At 40.7% G+C, this 23,461-nt stretch overlaps 1 protein-coding gene across 2 annotated transcripts in view; it reads right to left on the bottom strand.

The window, feature by feature from the left end:
- Window positions 1–4,770: 4,770 nt before the first annotated feature.
- col11a1b (collagen, type XI, alpha 1b) overlaps window positions 4,771–23,461 on the bottom strand; it is a 77,241-nt gene continuing 58,550 nt past the window's right edge. Inside the window, exons 46-68 of one of the 2 annotated variants that reach the window (XM_029524474.1) lie at window positions 22,059–22,166; window positions 19,118–19,171; window positions 18,212–18,265; window positions 18,002–18,055; window positions 17,743–17,796; window positions 16,244–16,351; window positions 16,076–16,129; window positions 15,764–15,817; window positions 15,286–15,339; window positions 13,105–13,158; window positions 11,419–11,526; window positions 11,235–11,288; window positions 10,913–10,966; window positions 10,186–10,293; window positions 9,765–9,818; window positions 9,629–9,664; window positions 9,468–9,521; window positions 8,786–9,047; window positions 8,096–8,208; window positions 7,780–7,848; window positions 7,253–7,486; window positions 6,317–6,501; window positions 4,771–6,220 (exon numbers count right to left, since the gene is read on the bottom strand). In XM_029524474.1, the coding sequence (XP_029380334.1) occupies window positions 6,355–6,501; window positions 7,253–7,486; window positions 7,780–7,848; window positions 8,096–8,208; window positions 8,786–9,047; window positions 9,468–9,521; window positions 9,629–9,664; window positions 9,765–9,818; window positions 10,186–10,293; window positions 10,913–10,966; window positions 11,235–11,288; window positions 11,419–11,526; window positions 13,105–13,158; window positions 15,286–15,339; window positions 15,764–15,817; window positions 16,076–16,129; window positions 16,244–16,351; window positions 17,743–17,796; window positions 18,002–18,055; window positions 18,212–18,265; window positions 19,118–19,171; window positions 22,059–22,166 (1,941 nt within the window). In that variant the 3' untranslated portion in view covers window positions 4,771–6,220; window positions 6,317–6,354. Of the gene's footprint in view, window positions 6,502–7,252; window positions 7,487–7,779; window positions 7,849–8,095; window positions 8,209–8,785; window positions 9,048–9,467; window positions 9,522–9,628; window positions 9,665–9,764; window positions 9,819–10,185; window positions 10,294–10,912; window positions 10,967–11,234; window positions 11,289–11,418; window positions 11,527–13,104; window positions 13,159–15,285; window positions 15,340–15,763; window positions 15,818–16,075; window positions 16,130–16,243; window positions 16,352–17,742; window positions 17,797–18,001; window positions 18,056–18,211; window positions 18,266–19,117; window positions 19,172–22,058; window positions 22,167–23,461 lie in introns of both variants that reach the window. The other variant, XM_029524473.1, reaches the window with a different exon arrangement.

The following is a 23,461-nucleotide window of genomic DNA, read 5'->3' as shown; positions in this document are numbered from 1 at the left end:
AATACTTTGCTGTTGGCAGTTTTGATTGGAGCTGTTTACAAAAGATATGGGTCTGTATGAAAACTAATCTCAGCACAGTCTGGGAATAAGCGGCACTGTGTCTGGAAAGATGAAAATTGCAAAAGTTTCAATGACATTTTTCAGCGTTGTGGCCACTACAAACAAAATCCTACTCATCTCCACTGTATTTTGGCAGCAACAGAAATATGACATATCAAAACCTTTACACACACAATATTTGTTAAAGGAGAACAAAGTTGTATTATAGTTTGACTGAACTGACAGCTCCTGACTCTTGATTTCCAAGATCAAGGGAATTACGAATCTGTCATGTTACTGAAACAAAGCTTTCCATTCTTTCATTGTTCTCCTCGCAGGCCAAAACCATCACAGACTTAAACATGAAACAATGTTTTCAAAGCTCACAATAACTGAGATGAAGTATTAAATCTTACGTGGAGTGCTCATCAAGCATCGAAGTAGAGTTCATTGCCTGTGCAGGAAGTAAGACGCATGGATGTTTATTCAGCTTTGAGCTTCATGAGAGCTGACTGGCAATTTTTTGTGTGAACGTAAACCTTCAGACTCCCGCCTGTTTTGAAGACCATTTGTTTTGTTTTGTTTTTTCAAAAGACTGCTTGAGGCAAATATTGTTTGTCATTTCTTTAATTTCTCTTTGTCACTGTTTCCCAATGCTGTTTCTGAACATCGGCCGCAGCATTTGGAGGAGTGACACAATCATTTGGGGAAAAACGGAGTAAAGCATCAGTGAGTTTATATTTCACAATGATGAGATCACCCCGTTTATAAAAAGATTGCGAAGGATTAAGAGTCTTAACACTCCTCATTAATTTAAATGTTGTGCTATTGCTCAAAATTATAATGCATTTTTTTGTGAAATGATAAATATTTTTCTGGACTACTTGATACTCATCCAAATTTCCGCTGATTACGTATCATAGGTTAGTTTTTTTTAAGCTTTGACTCAGAGAGAAGCAAATTGCAGATGTATCTTAAACTGTCTCTATGAGCTGTGTGTCACATGCTCTTCTACAATTTAAAATGTTGACCGTGTTGAAAACCCGGCCAAATCAATAGAAATACAATAACTTACCACTGAACAATATTGCTTTTGCCTCATGCTGGATCTTTCCCTCCACCAAGGGAGGCACACCTCGCAGTTTGATAACCCGCTGAATTGATAGTTGCCTTTCCCTTGTCTTTGGTATGGCTGAACCGAAACGGTTCTTGAATTAATTGGGCCTGAGCCGTAGGTTCTGTGCACAGATTACTATTCAGATTTCCCCCAAGAGGCTGTTCAGAGACCGCAGCCGGAGCATGTCCTTGACTGAAGAAGTCACCTTCCCCCTGGTGAGAAACCATCCGCTTTGGAATGCCAATCACCCGCAAGATTGTTCTTTTTGTGTTTGCTCAGATCGCTAAAAAGCAGTGAGGATACAAGAAGATGAAAAGCTGTGGTGTGTTAGGTGAGTTGGGGGCACACATGGTTTCACAGATCAGGTGGGGGGGAAGTCATTGTTTAAGCGTATTCTGGGAAATGCCCATGTAAGAGCAGCCAGAACAAAATGGAGACCTGCGAGGGAGAAGTGTTCCCATGGCCTCTCCAGATCAGCAGTCAGCGGCAGGTTAGGATGAAGTGATGGGTTGGGCGAAGAGGCACCGTGCTGTTGGAGAGCTTCCCACCGAAACTGTTTGAACAGGGAATACTTGAACTCCAGAAGTGTCTTTGACAGGAGGAGGCAGAAGTTTCTTGGCTCACTCGAACAAAGGCTTTTTGTAAGCCATGACCTGCATTACTGATTAATATCTCTCCAGCGCCGACAGTGGCTTCTGCTTGCTTTGTGGCTCCTTCCACTTCCAACTGGATGTGACATATGATGAGCCTGGGGTATCATTTGCAGTTTAAATAGACTTGAAAAATTGCTTCCAAAATGTATTTACCGGAGAGACACAAAGAAATCAACAGGCCACTGAAAAAAGTTAATGCTGTACACAGAGCAGACGTTTTGTGTCCGTAGGAATTCTGTGCTTCCAGGAAACCGAGATAACAAGCAATTATCTTGCTACAAAAGAGACGGCAATCAATACAAGCTGTTTTTGATGTTCCTCTCTGCAAAGCTGAGAACAACATTGGCTATTTTGAACAAGTTTTCTTTATGATCTTCTCTATCTTCTCTTGCTTGAATAAACGTTTACAGCCATTATCTATTGTCCAGTTTCCCCACTCTTGGTCCCTGTGCATTTTGGTGAAGAGCAGTTGGAGGGCAAATGTTTTAGCTGAAAACAAGAAAAACAGTGAGATTTTTTTTAATGTGATTTCTTTTAAATAGTTTTCTTATTGTTGCATTAACATTGCGGGAACTGGCAAAAATTGCAGTGTGAGTTTTGCGTAAACGCTAATTTTGAGTGGCTCGTACGATCTCACCTGTGGGGTGGTGCCTTTGTGGTTGAACAGGAGGGATATGGCCCAGACAAGGACCCGATCAGGGACCATAACGAAGAACTGAGAAGAGAAAATAGCTGCTCGCTGCCATATTTTGCTCAAAATCTAATTTGCAGAACTTTTTGATTTTTGTTTTTCCTTGAATATCAGGAACTTTAATGAATTACCTTAAACATGATATCTGTGTCTTCATGTTGGTCCTGTGGCTTAGATCAGATTGCGATATGGTTCAGACCTTTTTGACCCTGAAAAAGATTAAGTGGTTAGAGAAATGGGTAAGAATAGTGGAGACCCCCCCTGCACACACACACACACACACACACACACACACACACAAAAACACAAAAAAAACCTCTCTCTCTTCTTCTTCTCTCTTCACATGTTTGTGCAGCCTATGGCAGATTTTGACAGAACATCTTTACCATGTTGACCAAAGTGGGTGTCCCAGCAGATCGGCTATGACTTGCAGACCAGCTGAGAGTGGATAGCTTCAGCGTTAGCGAGCAGCCTCTTACCCCAGCAGCATACTCTCACTCAACTCCAGCTTGCGTTGCCTTTCCTTGTTTGGATTCGGCAAGCAGTTTCAGCGAACAGTGAACCATGTTGCTCTGCCTTCAGACAGGTGGCCCCATATTAATTTCAAAATGAGGAGGCAAAAAAAAAAAAAAGAAAAAGAAAATGATGACCATCCAAAGTGGCCATCGGCCCAAGCAAAAATTGTGAGGGGCACAGACGTTGTGAATACTCATCACCATATGTGCTTTCCCTGACTGAACAGGATTCATGCATGCCAGCATGCAGGTTTAAGGAGTGCACAGAGACTGCACTAACAGATGTACTGGTTCATGGAGCAGAATGAAAACAGTTCTAGATTTTGACGGCAAAACCTCAACAGACCTCACGAGAGTCAACACATTTTTTTTTTATTTTTTTTTTTCAGTTAAGCGTTGCTGAAATCTGGCAGATGAACGTGATGAGTTTAAGGTTGGCTAATGTGCATGTTGCAAACACTGCTGTCTTTCTTGTTTTGTTTTTTTACTCATAGATCTCAAATTTAAAACAGAAACTTCATTTAAGGTGTCGAGTTGTTTGTCTGTTGTCTGAATAATGTAAAAGGAACGGTGGTGGCACTACATGAAATGTCACGACAACAATTTTAACATGCTGTACGTTGATGACTCTCTGACAACATGGCATTACAGGCTATATAAATATTTAACAATATGTTGTTGGTTTTTCGACAGTGTGGTTTATTATCCAGTCTGTCATTACATGTTTTATTCAGTCGGGTGTGACGTGGAGAAGTGTCGACTGACACACAGTTGTTGGAAACATTTAGGAAATATGTGGACACAGAGGGATTATTGTGCTGCCAGAGTTCTGCCGTTGTTGTCATAGATGTGTCAGAAATTAAGTGCTTGAAGCCAATTTTGTCTGCAGCTGGGAAATTAATTGGCACATATATATATAAAAAGAATTCCTTCTAAGTACAAACATTTATTTATTAGATTCTTCTTCATTGTGATCTAATCCTTGAACTGTACATTCACCACGTGAGGCTTTCAGCATTTCTATCAGAAAACATGCACAAGAAACCTGCCACTTTTTGATACGAGGAAAATTCATATTGCGACCATTCTGTCACATCTGTTTCGCAAAACATGATGCGTTGTGTGCTTTACTGGTGCGCATTTATCTGTTCTTTCATACTTGCCACAGCTAGAGCAAGAAACTCAAAGGATAAGGAATGATAATCATTTCTGGGGACTCTGTAGAATAGACAAAACCAGTGTGAGCTGCTATTGTGTGTATTATGGTTGTAAATTCTCTTTTTTTCAAACAGTATGAATATGTGAATGAATCTCATGAAAACATCATAAAATGAACCGATTCAGTGGTAGTCCACAGAAAAGTGACAATTTGTGTTGAGGTTTTGTTTTTTAATTGGAATTTATTATTGATGGGGTTGCTTACTCTCACAGGTGGCGCAGATAGTTGACTGCAGCCACTCAAAAGGCTGAGCAGAGTATCACCAACGCTGGCTAATTGGCCTTCAATAATGGCATTTTTTGAGGCAGGGCTGCAACTGTGGAGTCTGTTTGACATGTGGCTTGACTGGAGTTGGTGGTGCAATTAGGAATCCTAAGGAGTGTTGTTGTCATGCCGTGTTGGCTCAATAGTTCAAAATACATAGATGGTGTAAAAAAAAAACAAAAAACAAACCCTTCCTTTGGCTTAATCCATCAATTGTATTAATCTCATTCCCTCACTATAAAGGATAATCTGTAAGTGAATGCAAACCATTGCAATGTGCATTTGGCAAAGCACCAAACATTTATTTCAGGTATACATAGGATGTAAACATACTGTAATTACACAGGTTCGTAAGCGGCTCTGAAGTCTAGGCTATCATAGCTGTAAGCTGAGGAGGTGGAAATGGCAGACAGATCCTGATCAAAGTCAAATCTGAGTCAGAGAAAGAAACTGGAGGAGATCACAGCGTCTGGGCTCAGCAGATTCAGTCACATGAGCCCAAACACTTGAAACCACTAATCCTCTTAATCTTAAATTATCATGCCGAAGGAAGGTAATATGTATAAGGCAGCGCAGAATCACAAAAAAAAAAAAAAAAGAGCAATAACCTTTTTTTTTTAGCACTCAGCCAACAATACAGACGTTCAACCCAACACTTTTCAGAATCCAGTTTTAATATTTTTGATTCAAGGCACATGAAAACATTTTGTTCATTGTTACAAAGAAGAAAATCAACTGGATGAATTAAACTACACAAAAAATATCTTTGCCCTTTGTTAGCCACCGCAAGCAATGTTCAGACTTGATTGTGTTATCATATTAACATGGTTGAGGAGCCAAATATGTCCACATTAAAAACAAATTAAACGAACTAAAAAAAAAAGAAAACAAAAATGAGGTATAACATCTGGGTGAATAAAGTCTGTCTGGAGGAAAAAGCCCTTTCTTACAATATTTATATTATTATCTCATCTTATTATTATGGCTTCATTTCCTAATAAATGGGTATGTTATGAAGAAAAGACAAAATGCTTTTTGAGTTTAAGTGTCACATTCCAGTTTAGTTTATTCTCATGAAAGTCAAATAATGAAAGGTGTATTATTTACAAAATGATTAATTTATACTTACAAATTGGAGCTTTTGTCAAATTATGTCATGAATGTTTTCACAAGACATAATATCTCTCTTCAAAATTGCTCTTGGGAAACATCAAATATATTTATAGGATTTATTTGTAATATAGTTAACCAAATATTGACTTAAACTTTAAGAGCTGGGGTCACATGCAAGTTTTTGGAGTGGATTCGTAAAGGAACAATATTGTACAAAATAATAATAATAATTACAGTTTTATCAAAAAGCACTTTTTTTTAGCACCTTGAGTGTTTTGTGATTCTGCACAAAAGCACCTCTGTGGTTGTATTCAGAGCAGCACCTGGAGCATCCAGAGAGGGAGGCGTGGAGGGGAGGGGGAGGACGAGGGAGGGTGGGGCTCGGGGTGAGTGGATCCTCTCTCTGTTGCTGAAAGTGCGCCACTGTCCGCCACGGCATCAAATGTCCTTTTCCTGATGTCACTCCCATTTACTACGTTAAAGTCATGTGATTCTGGCCCTACAAGGGCGAGGAGTAGATTCCCCTGGTTGGCGCTTTCATGACAGGGCCTGGGGGCACTCTTCTTCTTCTTCTTCTTCTTCTCCTTCTCCTACGGGCTTGAGTGGAATCTTCTCGGCAACAAAAGAAAAACACAGGGTTTTTTTGCTTGGCAGGGAGAGAAGGTAAAGGTTGTCGGATCTCAGCGTGTGGGTGTTAATATGTACCCTCTGACCCTGTCCTTCAGCGGGGAGTAGGGGCGTGTCTAGCCGAGGAAACAGACGGGGCCGACCTCGAAGCCAAACCTCTGGTTGGATTCCCCAAAGTCATTCAGCATGACGTCAATGATGGGCAACTGGTCGATGCGGGGAGTGTTGATCTCCATCACGGTCTTCGAATAGCCCTGCTTCAGCTACAGGCACAGAGGACAAATGAGAGGACAGGCTTTTACTGGAACATGTTCTTTAAGGACTGGAAAATAATTCTTCAGCGTGGATTTAATATTTTATAAGTAAAAAAGAGTAGTATCATCCATGAATCCAAGAAATTACATACTCAGTGTAGTGTTTCGTGTCCTGCTGTATTTAGTTGATTAGTATTCATTTGTTCGTTTTTGTGGTCACATTTCAGGCAAAGCGTGAGCATACTGTCGAGATTTAATTTAAGAAATTCTTTCTACAGCTGTTGTTTCATTGTAAGAAAAAGAATAACATACAATTTCACATTTTCCTAATTTGCATATTATTTTCTAGATTAATTCCCAAAAAAAAAAAAAAAAAAAAAAAAAAAATCAAAATGAAAGATTTTTAATTTCACAATACAAAGTGACTAAGCGCTAAAGCCAATATTACCATTCCAGAGGGTGGAGAAGTTGCAGATTAATTTTCTGTTGATCGACCAACCAGTTAATCATCTCATCATTTGAGCTCTAGTTTCCACACCAATGACAAACCGTTAAATAACGGTTAATAACAACCTGCAAACGCTAAAAATCAGATTCTACTTCTTTTGATCCCTTCATTTCTTCAGGTTTGTGTCTGTGTAAACATTACTGTACAACATTTTTTTGAGAAGAGTTTACACATTTGTTAGGATTACTGGGATTTCACGGGTTATAGCAAAAAGTTTAATTGCCAAGTGAAAGTTAGAAAATGAATATTTACCGAGCAGCCATCCGTCAGCGGCTTGATGAAGGGATTATTGTCGTAAGACATCTCCTCATCATTGGAGCCCAGGAAGCGCAGAGCCTTGTCATAGTTGTCAGCCTTGGCATCGTACCAGGCCACAGACTGATGGCATATATAAGTGAAGTTCTGCCGTGCTGAGGAGCTCAGCAGCTTCAGGAAGGTCATCTGCACTGTGTTGATGGTGTTTTCTGCCACGTCGACGTAGTTCAACTAGATGATGAAAAGACAGAAGAGGAAACGATACAAACAAGCGTTAAAAGAAAGAAGGGTTATAAGCAATCAAAAGGATGCAGAGAGGTATGGTTGCATGGAAGGTCGGAGTGAAAGGAAATTAAGAATAGAAGCGATGAAACGGATAAGATGTACGAGAAGACAGATTGGTGGGAAAGAGTTACTAGTAATGAGACAAAGTGATAAAGCTGCAAAATAGAACACTTTCTGAAATGGATGTGAGTGTCGACTGGGAGGAAATGGAAAAGAAAAAGTTGTCAGGGATGACTCACGATTTTGCCACGTTTGAATTCACTGAACCATGAACCTGGAGACTCCTTGGGCCAGTTGGATATTCTAACCTGCAAAAATGATCGCAAAAAATAAAAATAAAAATACATAATTCAGTGAGTTTATGACAACTGCTGTACAGCACTCTGAACAGTGCTGACGGCAATTCAAAAAGAAGGAATCCTTTTTCTAATTTTCTCAAACTGGCAAATTAAAAAACTGCCACATTCATGTCTCTTTTAATTGCCTTTACCACAAAACCCCATTTGACAAGGCTGGTGTTGTAATAATCAGATGTTAGCGGTGTCTAGGACTTACTCCTGTGGATTTCTTATCTGGATTGATGCACGTTTCTCCTCCTGCGGTGAAATTACAGAACACTTTGATGGAGTCTCCTATGCAGCCCTGATTTGGATCAATCCAGTATTCACCTGAGAGAGAAACACAGTTTAAGACACAAACAAGGCGGCGGCACGAGGCACAGCTCCGGCCTTCCAGAGAGTTCAGACTGCTGCAGTTATTTAGCGTTCACATCGTCTCTGGTAAGATTGTTGGGGTTGTTACTTGGGAGGACGTCAACAGGGAAGTTAAGAGTGTTATTTATTCCTATCGAGGCTGTAGCTTTGGCTTATAGCTGTTAAGAACTTTTCAAATCCATTAGTGGATTGGACTGCAATTAATACAATGGTTTTGAAATTTGATTCATCATTATATAAGCAAACATTTGATGGAAAATGAAAGAATTGGCTTCTTTTCTTGGTCTTACATTATGATGAAGTGAATATCTTGACAGAGCAGCTTGTGTCTAGTTTGGGAGGTACAAGAACGCATTTGCAAAATGATTTGCTGTCGCTTTCAAAGTTTAATTGCTGTGAGCTCATTCGAAATAACGGTGACTCAGATGAGTAAAGGAAAATTTTTTCCAGCTACTCTTTCTTTCTGGATTTTTTTTTTTTTTTTCAGTTGGACAGATAGAAATCTGTCGTCCCTGTTATCTCTCAGTCTTACCATCTGGGAAGTCAGGCTGGCTGAGGCGCAGGTCGTTGCAGGTCCTGGCGGGATTGTCTTGGGTGCCCAAGGGGAACTTCATGCGCTCAATGTCTTGTTTGAGATTGTTGAGGGATCCAAAGACATCCTCCATTCCCTCCATGCCCAGGCCGTCAACGCCGTAGTCGGCCAGCGCCTCATCTCCCTGCATCTCAGCCTGCCGTCTGGTCTTCCTGGCGGACTGCTGGATCGGCAGTGGCTGGATGACGTCACCAGGTGGACCCTGACACATGAAGGTAAGAAGTCGAACTGATTTTTCTGTGTTTATCAAACGAAATCCTGAAGAACTAAAAAGAACTACTATTTTCATTAAGTATCTATTCAGATATCATAAAATTAGTGGCCAGTTGGCAGTCATCAAAAACTCTCCAAGGGGACTGCTTTGGTTGGGTTATTCTGTCTGAGCGACAGTCTACAGTTTCATCATTTACAGTGATAAAACAGAAAGGTGCAAATTTTCACGGACCTTAACCAGCAAATATTGTTCCTTGAAAAATTGAAAGTACTTTTTCATGATTTACTAATCATTCTAGCACTGACGAGTACACAGTTTGACTGTGAGATAATGAAGTTACTGTTGCCCATTTCGATCCATCCCTGCGATACCTATCAAGTTGAAAAAGAGAGTAAATAGGGGACTTACAGGAGGTCCAGGAGGTCCAATCATTCCAGGGTCTCCCTTCTGACCAGCTGAACCCTGAGAACAAAACAAAACAAAAACCAAGAGTTGCTGACATGATTACGAGGAAATCCGTTCTTAGCAAGATCCACGAACACACTGTGAAAGATGGAAACATGACTTACAGTTGATCCCTTGGATCCCTTCTGTCCCTGAGCGCCCTGTTGACAAGCACATACAGGATGATGAACAACAGCCACGATGTTAAAAAACAAAAAAAGTGAACAATTCTAAGTTAGGCTGGCTAAAATTTGCACTTACAGGAATACCAGGGGGACCAGGAGGGCCGAGAGGACCTTGGGGACCACCGAGACCCTGAGAACAGACGACAGGTGATGTTAATGGCAATCCTATTTAAGGTATACGATGATATTTGATGGCTGTGTTTGTCCAAAATGTTTCACAGTTAGAACAACTTCATTTTACGCTCCATATAAAATCTTTTTTTTTTTTTTTAAATTGGATTACAAAAGATAAAGCTCTTCCAATAATTTGGGACAAACTATTGTCTGAACTTTTATTTAAATTGTAAATTCAACTTAAAATTATTTGTAATACAATGAGGGTTTCATGTGACCATTACATGCTCTTAATGCTAGCCCTTCTGAAAGCTTTTATATATGTATTGGTGCACATTCATCAATATATTCAAATTCATTCATTGCTTTGGAGGTTGACTTACAGCGTCGCCCTTGCCACCTCCAGTACCCTGAGGTCCAGGAAGACCTCGGTCTCCCTTCTCTCCAGGCTCACCGGGGGGTCCGATCAGACCGATTAAACCTGGGTGACCCTGGGGTTGGAAGAGAGGAAAATAAAGAACGAAAAGTGAAACAAAATTAGCAGTGAAATGAATTCAGACTACAAAACAGTATTTATACTAATTATCTATTTGACAAGAATTAATTTCCATATCCACAAAAGTTGGATCTTTGTCCGTTCATCACCTGCAGAAAATAAAGGCTGTCCTTTGAAACAAAATTAAAATAAATATGCTTACTCCCCTGCATGTTTATACCCAACGCCGGGACAGACAACCCGGGTTCTGTCCTATTTCTGCCAGTAAATAATTGTGTGTTCGTTGTGGTCGTCATATTTAGCAATGGAGGTCTGTCTCCACACCTGCTGTTGAGCAGAGTTATGACCATCTGCTTCTGACTGCCGCATGCTGGGATTAAAACCAATGACCATTACAAAAACGATATCATTGGAGTCATACATATTCATTCAGGGCATTAAATCAGTGTGTGAAAGCTCCTCGCGGAGCAGAGTCTTTCATCATCGCGAACAATGAGATAGAGGCAACAGGCCTAGATGTTTGCTTACTTTGGAAGCCTTAGATAAGGCGCATAAGGAGATATGAGAAATACACAGTAAAGCAATTTGAGATTAGCATCATAATAATGTCTTGCCTTTTCTCCCTTGAATCCAGAGTCACCTTTCATACCAGGAAGTCCAGGGGGTCCCTGCGGAGGGACAGAATCAGTTTGTCAAGCATGAATCGCACAAATATAAATTCATATTATTTTACAGTGACAGCCGGCAAAGAGCGCCGCTCTCTTCCAAGTGACTAGTCTGCATCTATCCTGCAGAGCTACTGAAACAACTGCTGGAAACAATACTAGGCCATATAACGCCTACAAAACAACCGACAGGCACATTCCTGCTGTACTGTATATTTTACATCTACGCTGTAAGTCTGTCTATTAAGAAGAATTTTAGTTTGTGTCTTACAAGAGGTCCAGGAGGGCCATCCTGACCGGAGGCACCAGGGAGTCCTTGTTCACCCTGAAAAAAAAAAAGAAAGAATAATTACAGCATTTGACTGATAATAAGATCATTCTTGGAATGGTATTTTTAATACTGAGCAGGTAATTATGTTTACTTTATATATATACTGCCACCAAAGTCTACTTACAACAGGGCCTGGGATTCCACGAAGACCCTCAGGACCAGACTTTCCAGGAGGACCCTGAGGTCCCACAGGTCCAGTTTTTCCAACGGGCCCCTCTGCTCCAGCTTCTCCCTGAAAACAGAAAAGAAACATTGTTAGTCCCTTTTTCGTGGTTTACAGAACACCTACAGGAGGAAACTAAATCATATATACAATCACTGTTTTCCATGACTCCACAAAGGCTGTGATCCTTCTCCCATGTGTGTTAATGCACAAGTAAAATGTGTCTGATAATAATGAGAGCAGGAATTTCATACATTTGGTAATTACAGCAAAGTCACCTCTGAGATTCACTTTGCTCACTCTTCGGCAAAGCTTTCTTTCCTCAAAACCTCAGACTGGAAGGACTGAAGGATTTGTAATATCCACACAGATCAAACTTAATCTATTGTCTGACAGTGGTTTTCATGTATTGAAGTTCCAGAGATGTCACAATGCCTCGGATGAGAGGAGGTGATGGTGGGGGGGGGGGATTAAATTGCTCTGACATCCAATTAGTTCCTGGAGATGTCACTCAAGAATCACCACGCAGGCTTTGTCTCATCTCCATCAACTCAACTCTAATCCTTTACCTCAATGTGGATACAACGCGAAGCTCACGTGTGTGTGTGTGTGTGTGCGTGCGTCTGTCCGACTGTGTGCTCGCAGAGACGAGAAACAAAAAGATGCCGAGTGACAGGGAACAGAACAAAGACTCAATCATTCGTCAGACATTTGTCAGGTTATCTGTCTGCATTCCTTCCACCCATCTGATCCGGAGACAAACAATCGCTTCACGGCTTACAAAGACACAAACATATTATGGATTTTAACAAAGCAATCAAAACCGCCTTTTGCCTCAAGAAGCACAACTGCTATGTCTGTTGGGCTCAATGGTCGATAGTAAAACACCTAAGCGGAGGAGGGGGAAAATTGTTTGAATGGGCGGTCTTGTCTCCTTTAGATTATCAACCTGACATCTGTTATCAGGTGCATTTTTTTTATGTTTCATTGGACATTTATGTGTATTTAAAAAAAAAATAAATGAAAACAGCTTCGGGCAGAGAATTTTGAAACCGTTAATGAAAGCACAAAGAAGTCTTACAACCAACTATTTAACAAATTCTAAAGTCCACTACTTAACACTTAAAGTTAAAATGTAGACGCAAATAAAGGTGCGATGAAATATGTTCACATTAAAAATGTTACCCTTAAATATGGCCCAGAATATTTTTTCATCAATTTCAGTATTCATTACTGGAATACAAGTGGGAAGGGGGGAAATAAAACCCTGCCCAGTTAAGGTCCATGTAATTTTATTCATTCTCAAGTGAAAAATTCAAGATTTTATGTTGCCTGAAGGCAAATTTCATACCTTGTCCTGTTCAGCTAACCTGCTATGCAAGGTCAGAGTTATGCAAAGAAGAGATCACAGCTATAATCAGATGGGTATAAATTATACACCTTTCACTTTGAGGGCCAGCTAAGTGGTTTACTTGGTCTGAATTACACTCCTTGAAATTCTCAAATGATTTGAAGAGTGTAAATAATTGAAGAAGAAAATGTTAGTATCACTCATCCAAACTTTGTTTAGTTGGATCACATTTCAGACAGTTTCACCTTAATATTTCTGAGTTGAAGAGCATAATGTAAACAGATCACATTACTCACCTTGGATCCCTTTTCGCCTTGTCTCCCCTCTTGACCTGCTCGTCCAACAGGTCCCTAAAAAGAAGAAAAACTGCATGCGATTAAAAGTTCGTGCAAAAACACTTCAACAAATGTGTCATTGTTACCAACACACTCATGTTTGCAACCAATTCAAAAGGAACAAAACAGGGAATTAGTCTGAAATGGAAACATTTCAGCTTCATGTAGGTGGAAACTGACCCGGCTGAACCTCTCACCTTGAACATTTTTAAAAAGAGGAGGTTATTCGGGGCCACGCAACATCAGTGTGAGCAAATTGTTCTACATTTCAGACATACTGTGCTAAAAGCACATCAGAATTTTCACCAAACAGCCTCTGGTCAAAACCTTGTAAGCGGGCTGTCATTTGCCATTAGAAACCATATTCAAACAGGCCAAACAAAAGCCACCGGTCTTCAATGTAGGTTAGGAACGCTGGCAACTGCGTATGTGCATTAGCGGATGTGACCTGAATGTGTGTGTGTGTATGTGTATGCAGTGTGCTTGTGTGCACCCGTGTGTGCATGCGTGCTAATGTGGTTGAGTAGCCACACGCATCAATGAACACAAAACCCGAGTCAATTTTGAAGAGAGATTGAGAAAGAGACTAACGCAGAGTGGATGAAAAATCATATCACAAGGTCCATTAAAATGGACATGGAACTGGGGTCTAATTTGTTCTGTAGCCGCATTCACCTGGATTCTGCCCCTCCGCATATAAATTCCGAGGCTAAAGAGTGCTTACCAGCGGTTTTTTAAAAATCCAAACTGCATTCAACACATGAAAAACAAGGCTATCGTATGCCTGAAAGAGAACTTTTTTTTTTTGGGCTGGTAAGACAAAATCTAGGCGAGACAGATAATCTTTTTATCTCAGGTAAATCCTCCTCTGCAGGACTACATCGTCACACAGACAGCGTGGTCACGACAAGCTATTATAGTTACATTTCACTCCACGGTGAGGGTATGTCAGCGTGTGGCTGATTCCTGACTCACAGAGCTGGAAGAATTACTCACATCCTCTGCTTACTGCAAGCATGACTGCCAACACAATGTAAGAATATATCAGTTTAAAGATTCATGCTGCAACAGTGAGTTATGTTATTACAGATGGCATTCATCTCGACGTATCGATGCCTCATTAGTCTGTAGGTGGTCAAGTGGTTTAGTTATTTTTATTTATTTATTTTTTTTACTTTTCCTTTTTTTTTCCCATCTGTTCTGTTCTAAAGGGTTTCAAGCAAATTTAATCCTTTGCAATCAATTTAGATATATTAGCATTTATAACTCTTTATACTTACATAAGAATGTCATGTTTTTATTAAAGTGAAATCATTATAAGAATATAAGCAGTAAATAGAATATAACAACATCTTAACAAATAAAATATGTAATGAGGTAGTTTAAGATAAAAAGTCACGTAAAATGTAAATATATGGGCATTTAAGTATGAATATAAACAGGATTATTTGTGTATTTGTCAGTAGAACGCCTACAGTTGATGTATTTCACCATAGATGTTCATGATCCCAAGCAGAAAATCTGTTTATTATCCTTAATAACATATAGATATGCATTATCTACGTACTAAATGCATTGTATGCATTAATATGCAGATATGGCAGTAAAGTTTATTGATGTTGTTCCACATCATCATCTCTGCTGAAGCACCAAACAGGATGAATTCACTGGATATCAATCTCTGCTCTTAATCGCCATGTTGTGCCAACCTTTCATAAACTACATTAATGCCATGCTTTATTGCAAACTGTTCAACATTATGACTGGAAATGGAGGGCATTGAAAAAAATGCTACAGTCGTGAAATGAAATCATCTCAGCTGAAGTCTGATGTGACGGAAAGGGCACAGAGTGCCAGAATATGAAATGACAGGATAATTTCCTGACATTAGCAGCAGTAGCAGTCCCACCGCTTTCACATTACTGCCAGTCAAGCTCTCAGTATGTCATTATTGGACATCATTACCCTCCTAGAACTGGGAGATCAATTCATACGTACGAGCACATACAGTCAGAAATGCGCTCCACCTTACAGTGGTTAATATATTGGGGTCTTTAAAAGCACCGTGAGTTTAAATATAGAGAAAATGCTGAGAGCTGAACAAAAGTATCATCTCATACATCATTTTGGACGTGTACTCACCCTTTTGCCAGGAGGTCCTGGTACTCCAGCCTCGCCAGATGGACCCGGAGGGCCCTAAAGTTGAATAGATAGAACACTTCACACAAACTGAAGAGCTTTGTTATATAATGAGACATCTCCTCATTTACAAAGAGTGATTTCACAGACTGGACCCTATTAGACTCTGCAGACTCTACGTTTGTTTCACTGCAAGCGTTGCACATTTCAGTAGCTCAGCATTTAAGTTTTGCAGTAAAATGCAAAGTGTTTGTTCATTTTCTCTTATCCTGCATTTTTTTCCCCCGTTGATTTAAAATTTTTGCGAAAACCTGAAATGAAAAGATTGGCAGAATGTCGCTAATTCAAATTATCATGTGCCAAGCTAAAAAAAAAAGTATGAAAAGAAACGCCAAGCGTTCGGCGCAGAATGTCACTAGCTGACGATTTCAATGTGCCTACTTTGCAAGTTTTTAGAATTTAATTTCATGATCAGACTTACAGGTTGACCGGCCTCTCCATCATCTCCTTTGTCACCTGGTAAACCGTCAACACCCTAAAATAAAAATACACGAATGAGACGAACTTGGAATGATTTAACTCAAATCAAATCAAAAGATCATAAAACTCAAAAAATAAACTCTAACCACAACATAGGAATATAACACATATATAACTATAGTTTCCTTCATTCTAAAAGTGCTAATAGTTTCTCGTCACAGCTAATGACATGCAAGAAAAATTACTGGTGGTATAATACCTTAAATGTGATGCAACAATATTAAAGTGATTGAGGGATTAATGGAGCACTTACAGCAGTACCAGGCTCACCAGGGGGACCGGGGTCTCCTGGGAATCCAACAGGACCCTGCAGACAGATTGAGACACTCAAGGGGCTGATCTTCACTTAAATATTTGACAGCGTGTAAACAACAGCAGACAGCAGTGTGTGTGTGTATACGGGTCAGTGGAGCCGACGTACAGGGTTACCCTTGGGGCCGTCATCTCCGGGGGGCCCGCGGGCACCGGCGGGTCCTGCAGCTCCTGGTGGGCCGGTTTCTCCCTTCTCTCCGGTCTCTCCTCTGGGGCCCTGAGGAGGAAACGGATATCTGGCTTGTCACCACGACGACTGAGGACTGTAGAGACCGGCTTTGACGCCAGCAGCAGAGTTATTATCACATCTGCTGTCTCAACATTTGAGCATCCAACAAACCTCTAAGAGCTCAAAGTGTAGCTGGAAGAGCTGAAGTGAACCTCCAAGCTCATCTGTTCCTACAGTTTCATTTTAAAACCCTAATCCTGCACTACACAAAGAGTCGAATAATAACAGACATGGAACCTTAAGGTGTTGGCTGTGACTCAGAGCGGCAGCTGAAATATAATTATAAGCCCTGAACCGTTGCTTGGCCTATTAGAGCTGAGCACTTCTTTGGCTGATGCCAGCATGGCACCTTTGAGAGTGACCTCGATGTGACATGCAACGGCCGCGCCATCCGTCACTGTAGACTGCTGTGCAGCAGCAGAAGGATACATCAGCCTGATGGGCTCAGACTCAGGCAGGAAGACTGGCCCACACCCTTAATCTCTCCATGATGCTCTCTGCTCTTATTTTGTTCAGCATTTTATTGCTTTATTGTCTTTTATTGCTTTAATATCTCCTGTCTTTAAGCATCTGGTGTCTTGATTTAGTGCCTCCTCCATTAAAGCTTGTTGAGCTACATTTCATGCTATGAAAGGCGCTGTATAGATAAAGTTTATTATTATTAGCAGCATTATAACTCAGGTAAAGTCTCTCTGGTGTACACAGCAGATTTTTCCTGCTTAGCCAGGATTGATGGCACTACTCTGCTCTGAGACATTCAACATTGGGATGCCGACTGTGAATACTTTCTCCCGCCCTAAATATTACCGCAGAAGAGTAAAAAAAAAAAAAAAAACAGAGGCAGTTTGCAGGCAAACACAATATGTTAAATCCTGATTTTGATTTTGTGCCTTTTATTATGCATATTGACGCATGCAATGCCCAGTGAAAATGAAGTTAAATTAGAAAGTGAATTTTGTGGCCTTTAACACGATTGTTTGGAGACATCAAAGAATAAAACTGTTGGACACTGTTGCGGCGCTTTGGGGGACTTTGTAACTTATAACTTGTGAAATATCCTGGCTTCAGCATCTCATAACAGGAGGTTAGTTTCATGACACCACCAACAGTGGACATATCCAAATGCGGCTGAGCTAATTATTGGCTGAAAAGCCCTCAGGTTGGGAGCACTTCTGCGCATCAGCCAACAGTAATCAGAGGTAAAACACTCAGAGGTGGAACAAACCCCACAGTTACAATTGCATACTGGAACAATTGTACACAAGTGCACACTGCTGGATAGTGTTAGACTGTTGGCTGCCATGAATTCTAATTATTGCCCACGCATGTATAAATCAGTTCCTTTGTATTCACCTCTCAGTGATGATAGGACTACTTACCCCAATACCAGGCTCTCCGGGAGGTCCTGGGTTTCCGGCCTCTCCGTTTTCTCCCTGTGATGGCACAGTGAAACAATCCAGCGGTAAACAATCCAGAACTTTGTATTACATGATACTAAAAACCTCCTCCTCAGGCAGAAAGATAATCATTTTTGCTTATTTTGAGGAAAGAAATTTATCCGAAGATTTATCTGCCAACGCTGGGAAGTGTGAACTGAGTGGATGTGAAATCACTGTGCAGGTTAGGTGAGGTTCTTACCTTCTCACCCACACCTCCCATTGAACCAATACCACCGGGGGGACCTTGTGCACCCTGCGGATCGATCATAGCGGCATTAGTTCATTAGATTGTCCGGAGAAATAAGAATCATAGAAAATATGATTTTTTTTTTTTTTTTATTCTGAGTAAATAAACAATTTCATTTCCTTCTTTCTTCTTTTTGGAACTAATAACTATAATCAAACTTACATTGGCCCCACTGGGACCTTGAGGACCTCGAGGGCCGGGAGGACCAGGTGGGCCCTGTCAAGGAAAACACAAATTACACCAAGGTACACGTCGCCATACAAACAAATTCAAATGAAGCTGTAATAGTATTTTTTTTTTAACAGGTTTGACCATGCAGCTCTTTTCATATTCTGATTATGCCTTCCTTTTGAAGTTATATTGATTTAAAATAACAAAACAAAAACAGCAGCTACGCAAGGGAGAGCAGCATTAGTAGTCCGAAGTAAGAAAGTCCAGATTTGATTTTGTTGAGAGACGGGCTGTTTGACGACACTTGCTGTGTTATAGAAACTGGGTCTGTGAATGACAAACTGTGTGTTTCTTGTCAACACATGAAGCCTGAGACGAGAACACAATACTCAGACGTGGCTGAGCATAGCAAACACGACGGCAACACAGTCAGACACAGATGCGTGCAGAAATACAGGCTTGTGTGTCTGCGTCTGTCGCACTTCAGTGGTGGTCTGAAGGTATGTCAAAAGAAAATCAAACCCCTATACAATATCTGTACATAATATTTGCACCTCCATGCTACACTGGCAGAACTTTTGTTGTTGTTGAAGTTTACAAAACAAAATTAATAAGCAGCAGTACAAATAAATAAATAAAAATTCTTTGGGACAGGATACAGGGGATGCAAAGTTTTCACCAGCTGAATTTTTTATTTATATATTTCCTTTTTTTGTGTGTGTGTATGTGTAAAACATCTTCCACAGACTTCAGAAACATCTGTGAAGTCACTGGTGGATTTGCCAGACTACTCCGCCACCAGCCAAAACTTCAGAACAATTTCCCACCTCACTGGGCTGTACGTGAAAACAATGCAAATTGGAGTAACGGAGGAAAATAACAAAGATTTGCGCTCACCATTGGTCCGACATCTCCATTCTCTCCCTTCTCACCAGGGGGGCCGGGCAAACCCTGAGAAGAGGACAAATATTTGTTAGAGCAGGGGGGGAGGGGAAAAAGAAAAAGAGGCCGTATGAGGTAGCACCTGAGACGACACATTAGAAAACCCACACACAGGAGCACAAACGCATCTCCGATGCTCATTAACAGGTACTTTCACATGATGTGTATTCAATAGTGGGCTTTAGAATGCAATGTAATGAAGAATGCATTAATATGAGCAGAGCCTTTGAGTGTAAACACACAATTAGTCAAACAGGACACTTATTGTAATTAAAGGGTATGGGAGGCTTGGGTATAATCAGCCTGTGTAAATTACTGGGTGGACGCTCGATCCATCTATGTCCACGGGAAAATGGAAACAAAGGGGACAGTGCAGGCAGTGCATATTATCCAGTTCTAGGATTCAATCAAGCTTGACTAAAACAGTTTGAATACAACTTGGGAAGGTGCAAAGAAAATGAAGGAGCTCTCACTCGGGATTGTGGCTTATTGTCTGTCGGCATAATTGGAGTTATTGTTTGCCGTGTTAGTTTAACCCCAATGATGGAGCATGCATAATCAATAGGTGGGTGGAAAGCGGCGGTAATGATAAGTCACTGTAAAACTGAAATGACATGGGTATCGATCATTGAGGTCACATATGTGTAGCTTCCGTCTGTTTTGTTGATTTACTGTACCTGCAATGGCAGAGAAAGATAATTTATAACATTCTCTGACAGGGACTTTACTCCCAGTAATAAACCATGCGGGTACAAAGAATGGAAAATAAATGAAGCATCAACTTATTTCATGTATAAAGTCTGGATGTGACAGGCGCTTAATCAGTGCTGGAATTGTTGGCTTTCTTTGTAAACTTTATGAACTAATGGATAGGAAGGCTGGAAAGTGTGGAAGTGTATGGTGGGTAAAATTTCACCAGTCCGAGTACATATGCAACTCTCATACATGTCAGAGCAAACCAATCATTGCGTACTCATGACTTTGCATTTCGCCTGATGTCTCACAGAAGCTTTGGGCAACTTGGAGTACTCAGATCGATACGTAGGCGTTTAATCCCCTCACTATAGAGCATTCACCCTCGCAGAGAGCGCTCTTATATTCCACAGCAAACACAGCCCCAAATGACAGAGGGCTTTCAAAACAAAGCCATTCAGTCCCCACAGTCAAAAATCATTAATGCTACAGATAATTGCATTGAATAGCTGAGCTTGCAGTGGCTGCTGCCATCTACTGAAGGGCAGCTTAGCCAAACATAATTAAAAGAGTGGAGATGGAGTGCATTACGCCCAATTAAAAGCCAATTGCACTTAATAACTCTGTTATCTGGCCGTATTGACCAGTGGGGTTTTGCTCTAATTTCATCCTCAGTGAGTCCTTGGATAATTGACTTTGAGATATTCTCAAGTATGCTGTTTCTTTATTCATTGCCTCGGTGGCAAGCAAGTTTCTTCAACTCAAGCTCATTTGCTTTTATGCTCTTGCCTTTTGCTCCTCTTTCACTCGGTTACAGTCTTGAAGAAGGGAGAGATGAATGGAGCAGCACAATGGGGGAGAATTGCTCTAAAAGTACGCTTTAGTGCTATTGTCACATCATTTGGAAAGAAAGTGGAAACCTGACGTATGGTTAAAGTAAACAGAAAATAAAAGCAAGGCTTTGTAACTTTTACTGAACAACAATCACTGTAACCTCAAGGGATAACTGAGCCAGCAAGACACACAGATACTATAACAGAAAATGTGGCAGCAGCAGCACAAGAGCCCTCAATGAACTGCCTCCATAATGGCAGTAAAACAGCAATATGCACCAACCTGTCTCTTACATTAGCCACCATAAATGTCATATCACACCTCACTAAGTAATGAATCTGCATTTAAAAAATGGTGCATGTATTGAGCTGAGGAAAGTTGTGTTTAATTGTTTGTTATTGCAACTTTTTATGAGAAAAGAAAAAGTAAAAGACAAAGGAGAAAAAGAGGGGAAGAAAAGGAAGAAGTTATTTCCTCCCTCGCTCCCCAAACTAACAAAAAAAAATTTTTTTTTGAGAAAATCACAGATCTATGAATCAGTGAACCTCGATCATTGAATATGAGATAAAGAGCCATAGATCAATGTGTGCTGAGGCAGGAGAAAATAATTATAGGTCAATTTTATTTATTTACTTTGATCTGTTCACAGGGAGACCTCGTGACTTGACTGAATATTTGCAGTATAACAGGAGAGCGATTGGTCTATTTTAATATCCGAATCAACTTTTAACTACGTCGGGACTTTCGAGTTGCATGAGAAGTGCGGCCTCTTTTCTCTAAGTCATTTAGCCAATGAATACAGCATGCTCATACTGTATTTATGCACACCATATGTATATTTTAATATGTGTAATGTGAGGCATATTTGTAAAAGATTAACACATTTATTCTATACATTGATTAAAATATTTGATCAAATATCAGCTGCCACAGCAGCTGCTCTCTTATTTGGAGCACTGCAGGGGAGCAGTTTACTGCATGATAATGATGCAGACTGAGAGGAAAAACCGACGGCAATCTCCTCTCCACCATTAACGCTGCGGCAAAATGCCAAATGCAAAATATTAGCAATGGTGATGGATTTATTTATTTATTTATTTTGCACTGTCTATGCTAAGGACAGTCCTTGAGGGGGAAAAGCATTATTTGCCCAGGCACAATACAAAATGTTATTAGGAGCCAAGGCTGCATTAATAAATTATGCGCTGTTTTGATGTAAATGATGTGAGGAGAAATGAAATGTTGGTTTATGGGGTATGGAGGAGCTTGTTCTTTCTCTGGCTGGGTTTAACAGTGTGTGCCTGTTGCGCTGCATTCGACATGGTCCATGTCTTGTGTGACGATCTGGAGGATGAATACTGCGACTAACCTGCAGCCCGATGGGTCCCGGCAGACCTGGGAATCCTCTGGGTCCTTCATCTCCTTTCTGGCCAAACATACCCTGCTGTCCCCTCGGTCCAGCCTCACCGTCGCTGCCCTGTGGGAGGACAACCCAAACATCTTTATCCTTATCTTCACTGGCTGGAGGTTTAGCAAATGCAAGTCAACAAACACTTGTATGTTGGGGTTTTTTTGTCCTCTCTTATGGGATTTCTTTGCCCCCTTTATCATGCTCAAGGTTGTTGAGGATATTCAAGTTCACATGTCAGTGTGTGGGTTGATGCCCCTATTTAGCACTGGTTGCGGATGGACAATTACCTTACTGCCTTTTCTGAAGGTCATTTTATGGCATATTTCATCCATCCACCAATCAATTCTCTATACCCACACATTCCTCCATGTCGGGCTTTTCTCACCATGAACTCTGCACAGGCCAATAGTGCACATCTCAGCCAGTGACACTCATTTAGATTTTCAGACCATTTAGAGATTAGATTCAGCCCGTAAACCTTTTGATCTGAGAACCCGTGGGAGAGATTTAAAAGGAAAAAGGGTCGAGGCACCAGCACGAGCCACTGGTGCACCGTATTACTAGGCCACCTGGAGAAAGAAGCAGCCGTCCTACCAAAGCTTCTCATCTGGGGAAGCAGAAAGAAGTATAGTACACCCCCGGGGTTATGGTAGGCAGTGTATGTGAAAGATGCTGACTTCATCTGTGAAGTGAGGGGTGCACAGGGCTTCAGAGGAGAGAAAGGGAAGACTACAGGGAAAGAGTGAAGTGCTGACAAACTGGGAGTTTTCAGTTCAAATGCATGTCAGCAGTTGAAAGAGCTAGAGGAGCTCTAGCTGAGCCCTGGGACATGTTGGCAGCCTCAGGTGCTGGCACTGACTACAGAAGAGTTTAGATGGAAGTGTTTGGTGATTACTGGTAGCGTGTGTACGACTTTGAAAGTGTTGGAGACAAAGTGGACTTAGGTTTAGAGAGGTGTTCAACAACAACAACAAAAATACCTGACTGCCCCAACAGAGCTGTGCACAACTGCCGTGCCACTATTTTGGCTGACTGATGACATCCCTGACCAGTTATCACTGATACATGAATCCTGGCTTGTGTAACTCAGTCAAATGGTCCAACAACGTAGAATGTCAATTATATGGTGGGAATGTTCTTTTGTCTTTTTTATGTGGGATGTTGCATTGTTTATTATTAGGAGGCCAAACCTCATATGGCCCCAGACTTAGTTGAAAGAAAATATAAGGAAGAAGTTATAAGTGTGTACTAAATAATATCACAATATATTTTGTTTCAGTTTAAGTTTTATCCTTAATCTAATGGGCTGACAATGTGTGAAGCTAAGCATGCAATGAAAGTCATGAAAGTAAAAGTTCCAT

This window comes from Echeneis naucrates, chromosome 17 (genome assembly GCF_900963305.1).
Source record: "Echeneis naucrates chromosome 17, fEcheNa1.1, whole genome shotgun sequence".
Taxonomy (NCBI): domain Eukaryota; kingdom Metazoa; phylum Chordata; class Actinopteri; order Carangiformes; family Echeneidae; genus Echeneis; species Echeneis naucrates.
The sequence above is the reverse complement of the archived record's forward strand: the minus strand, read 5'-3'. Positions and strand labels throughout refer to the sequence as shown.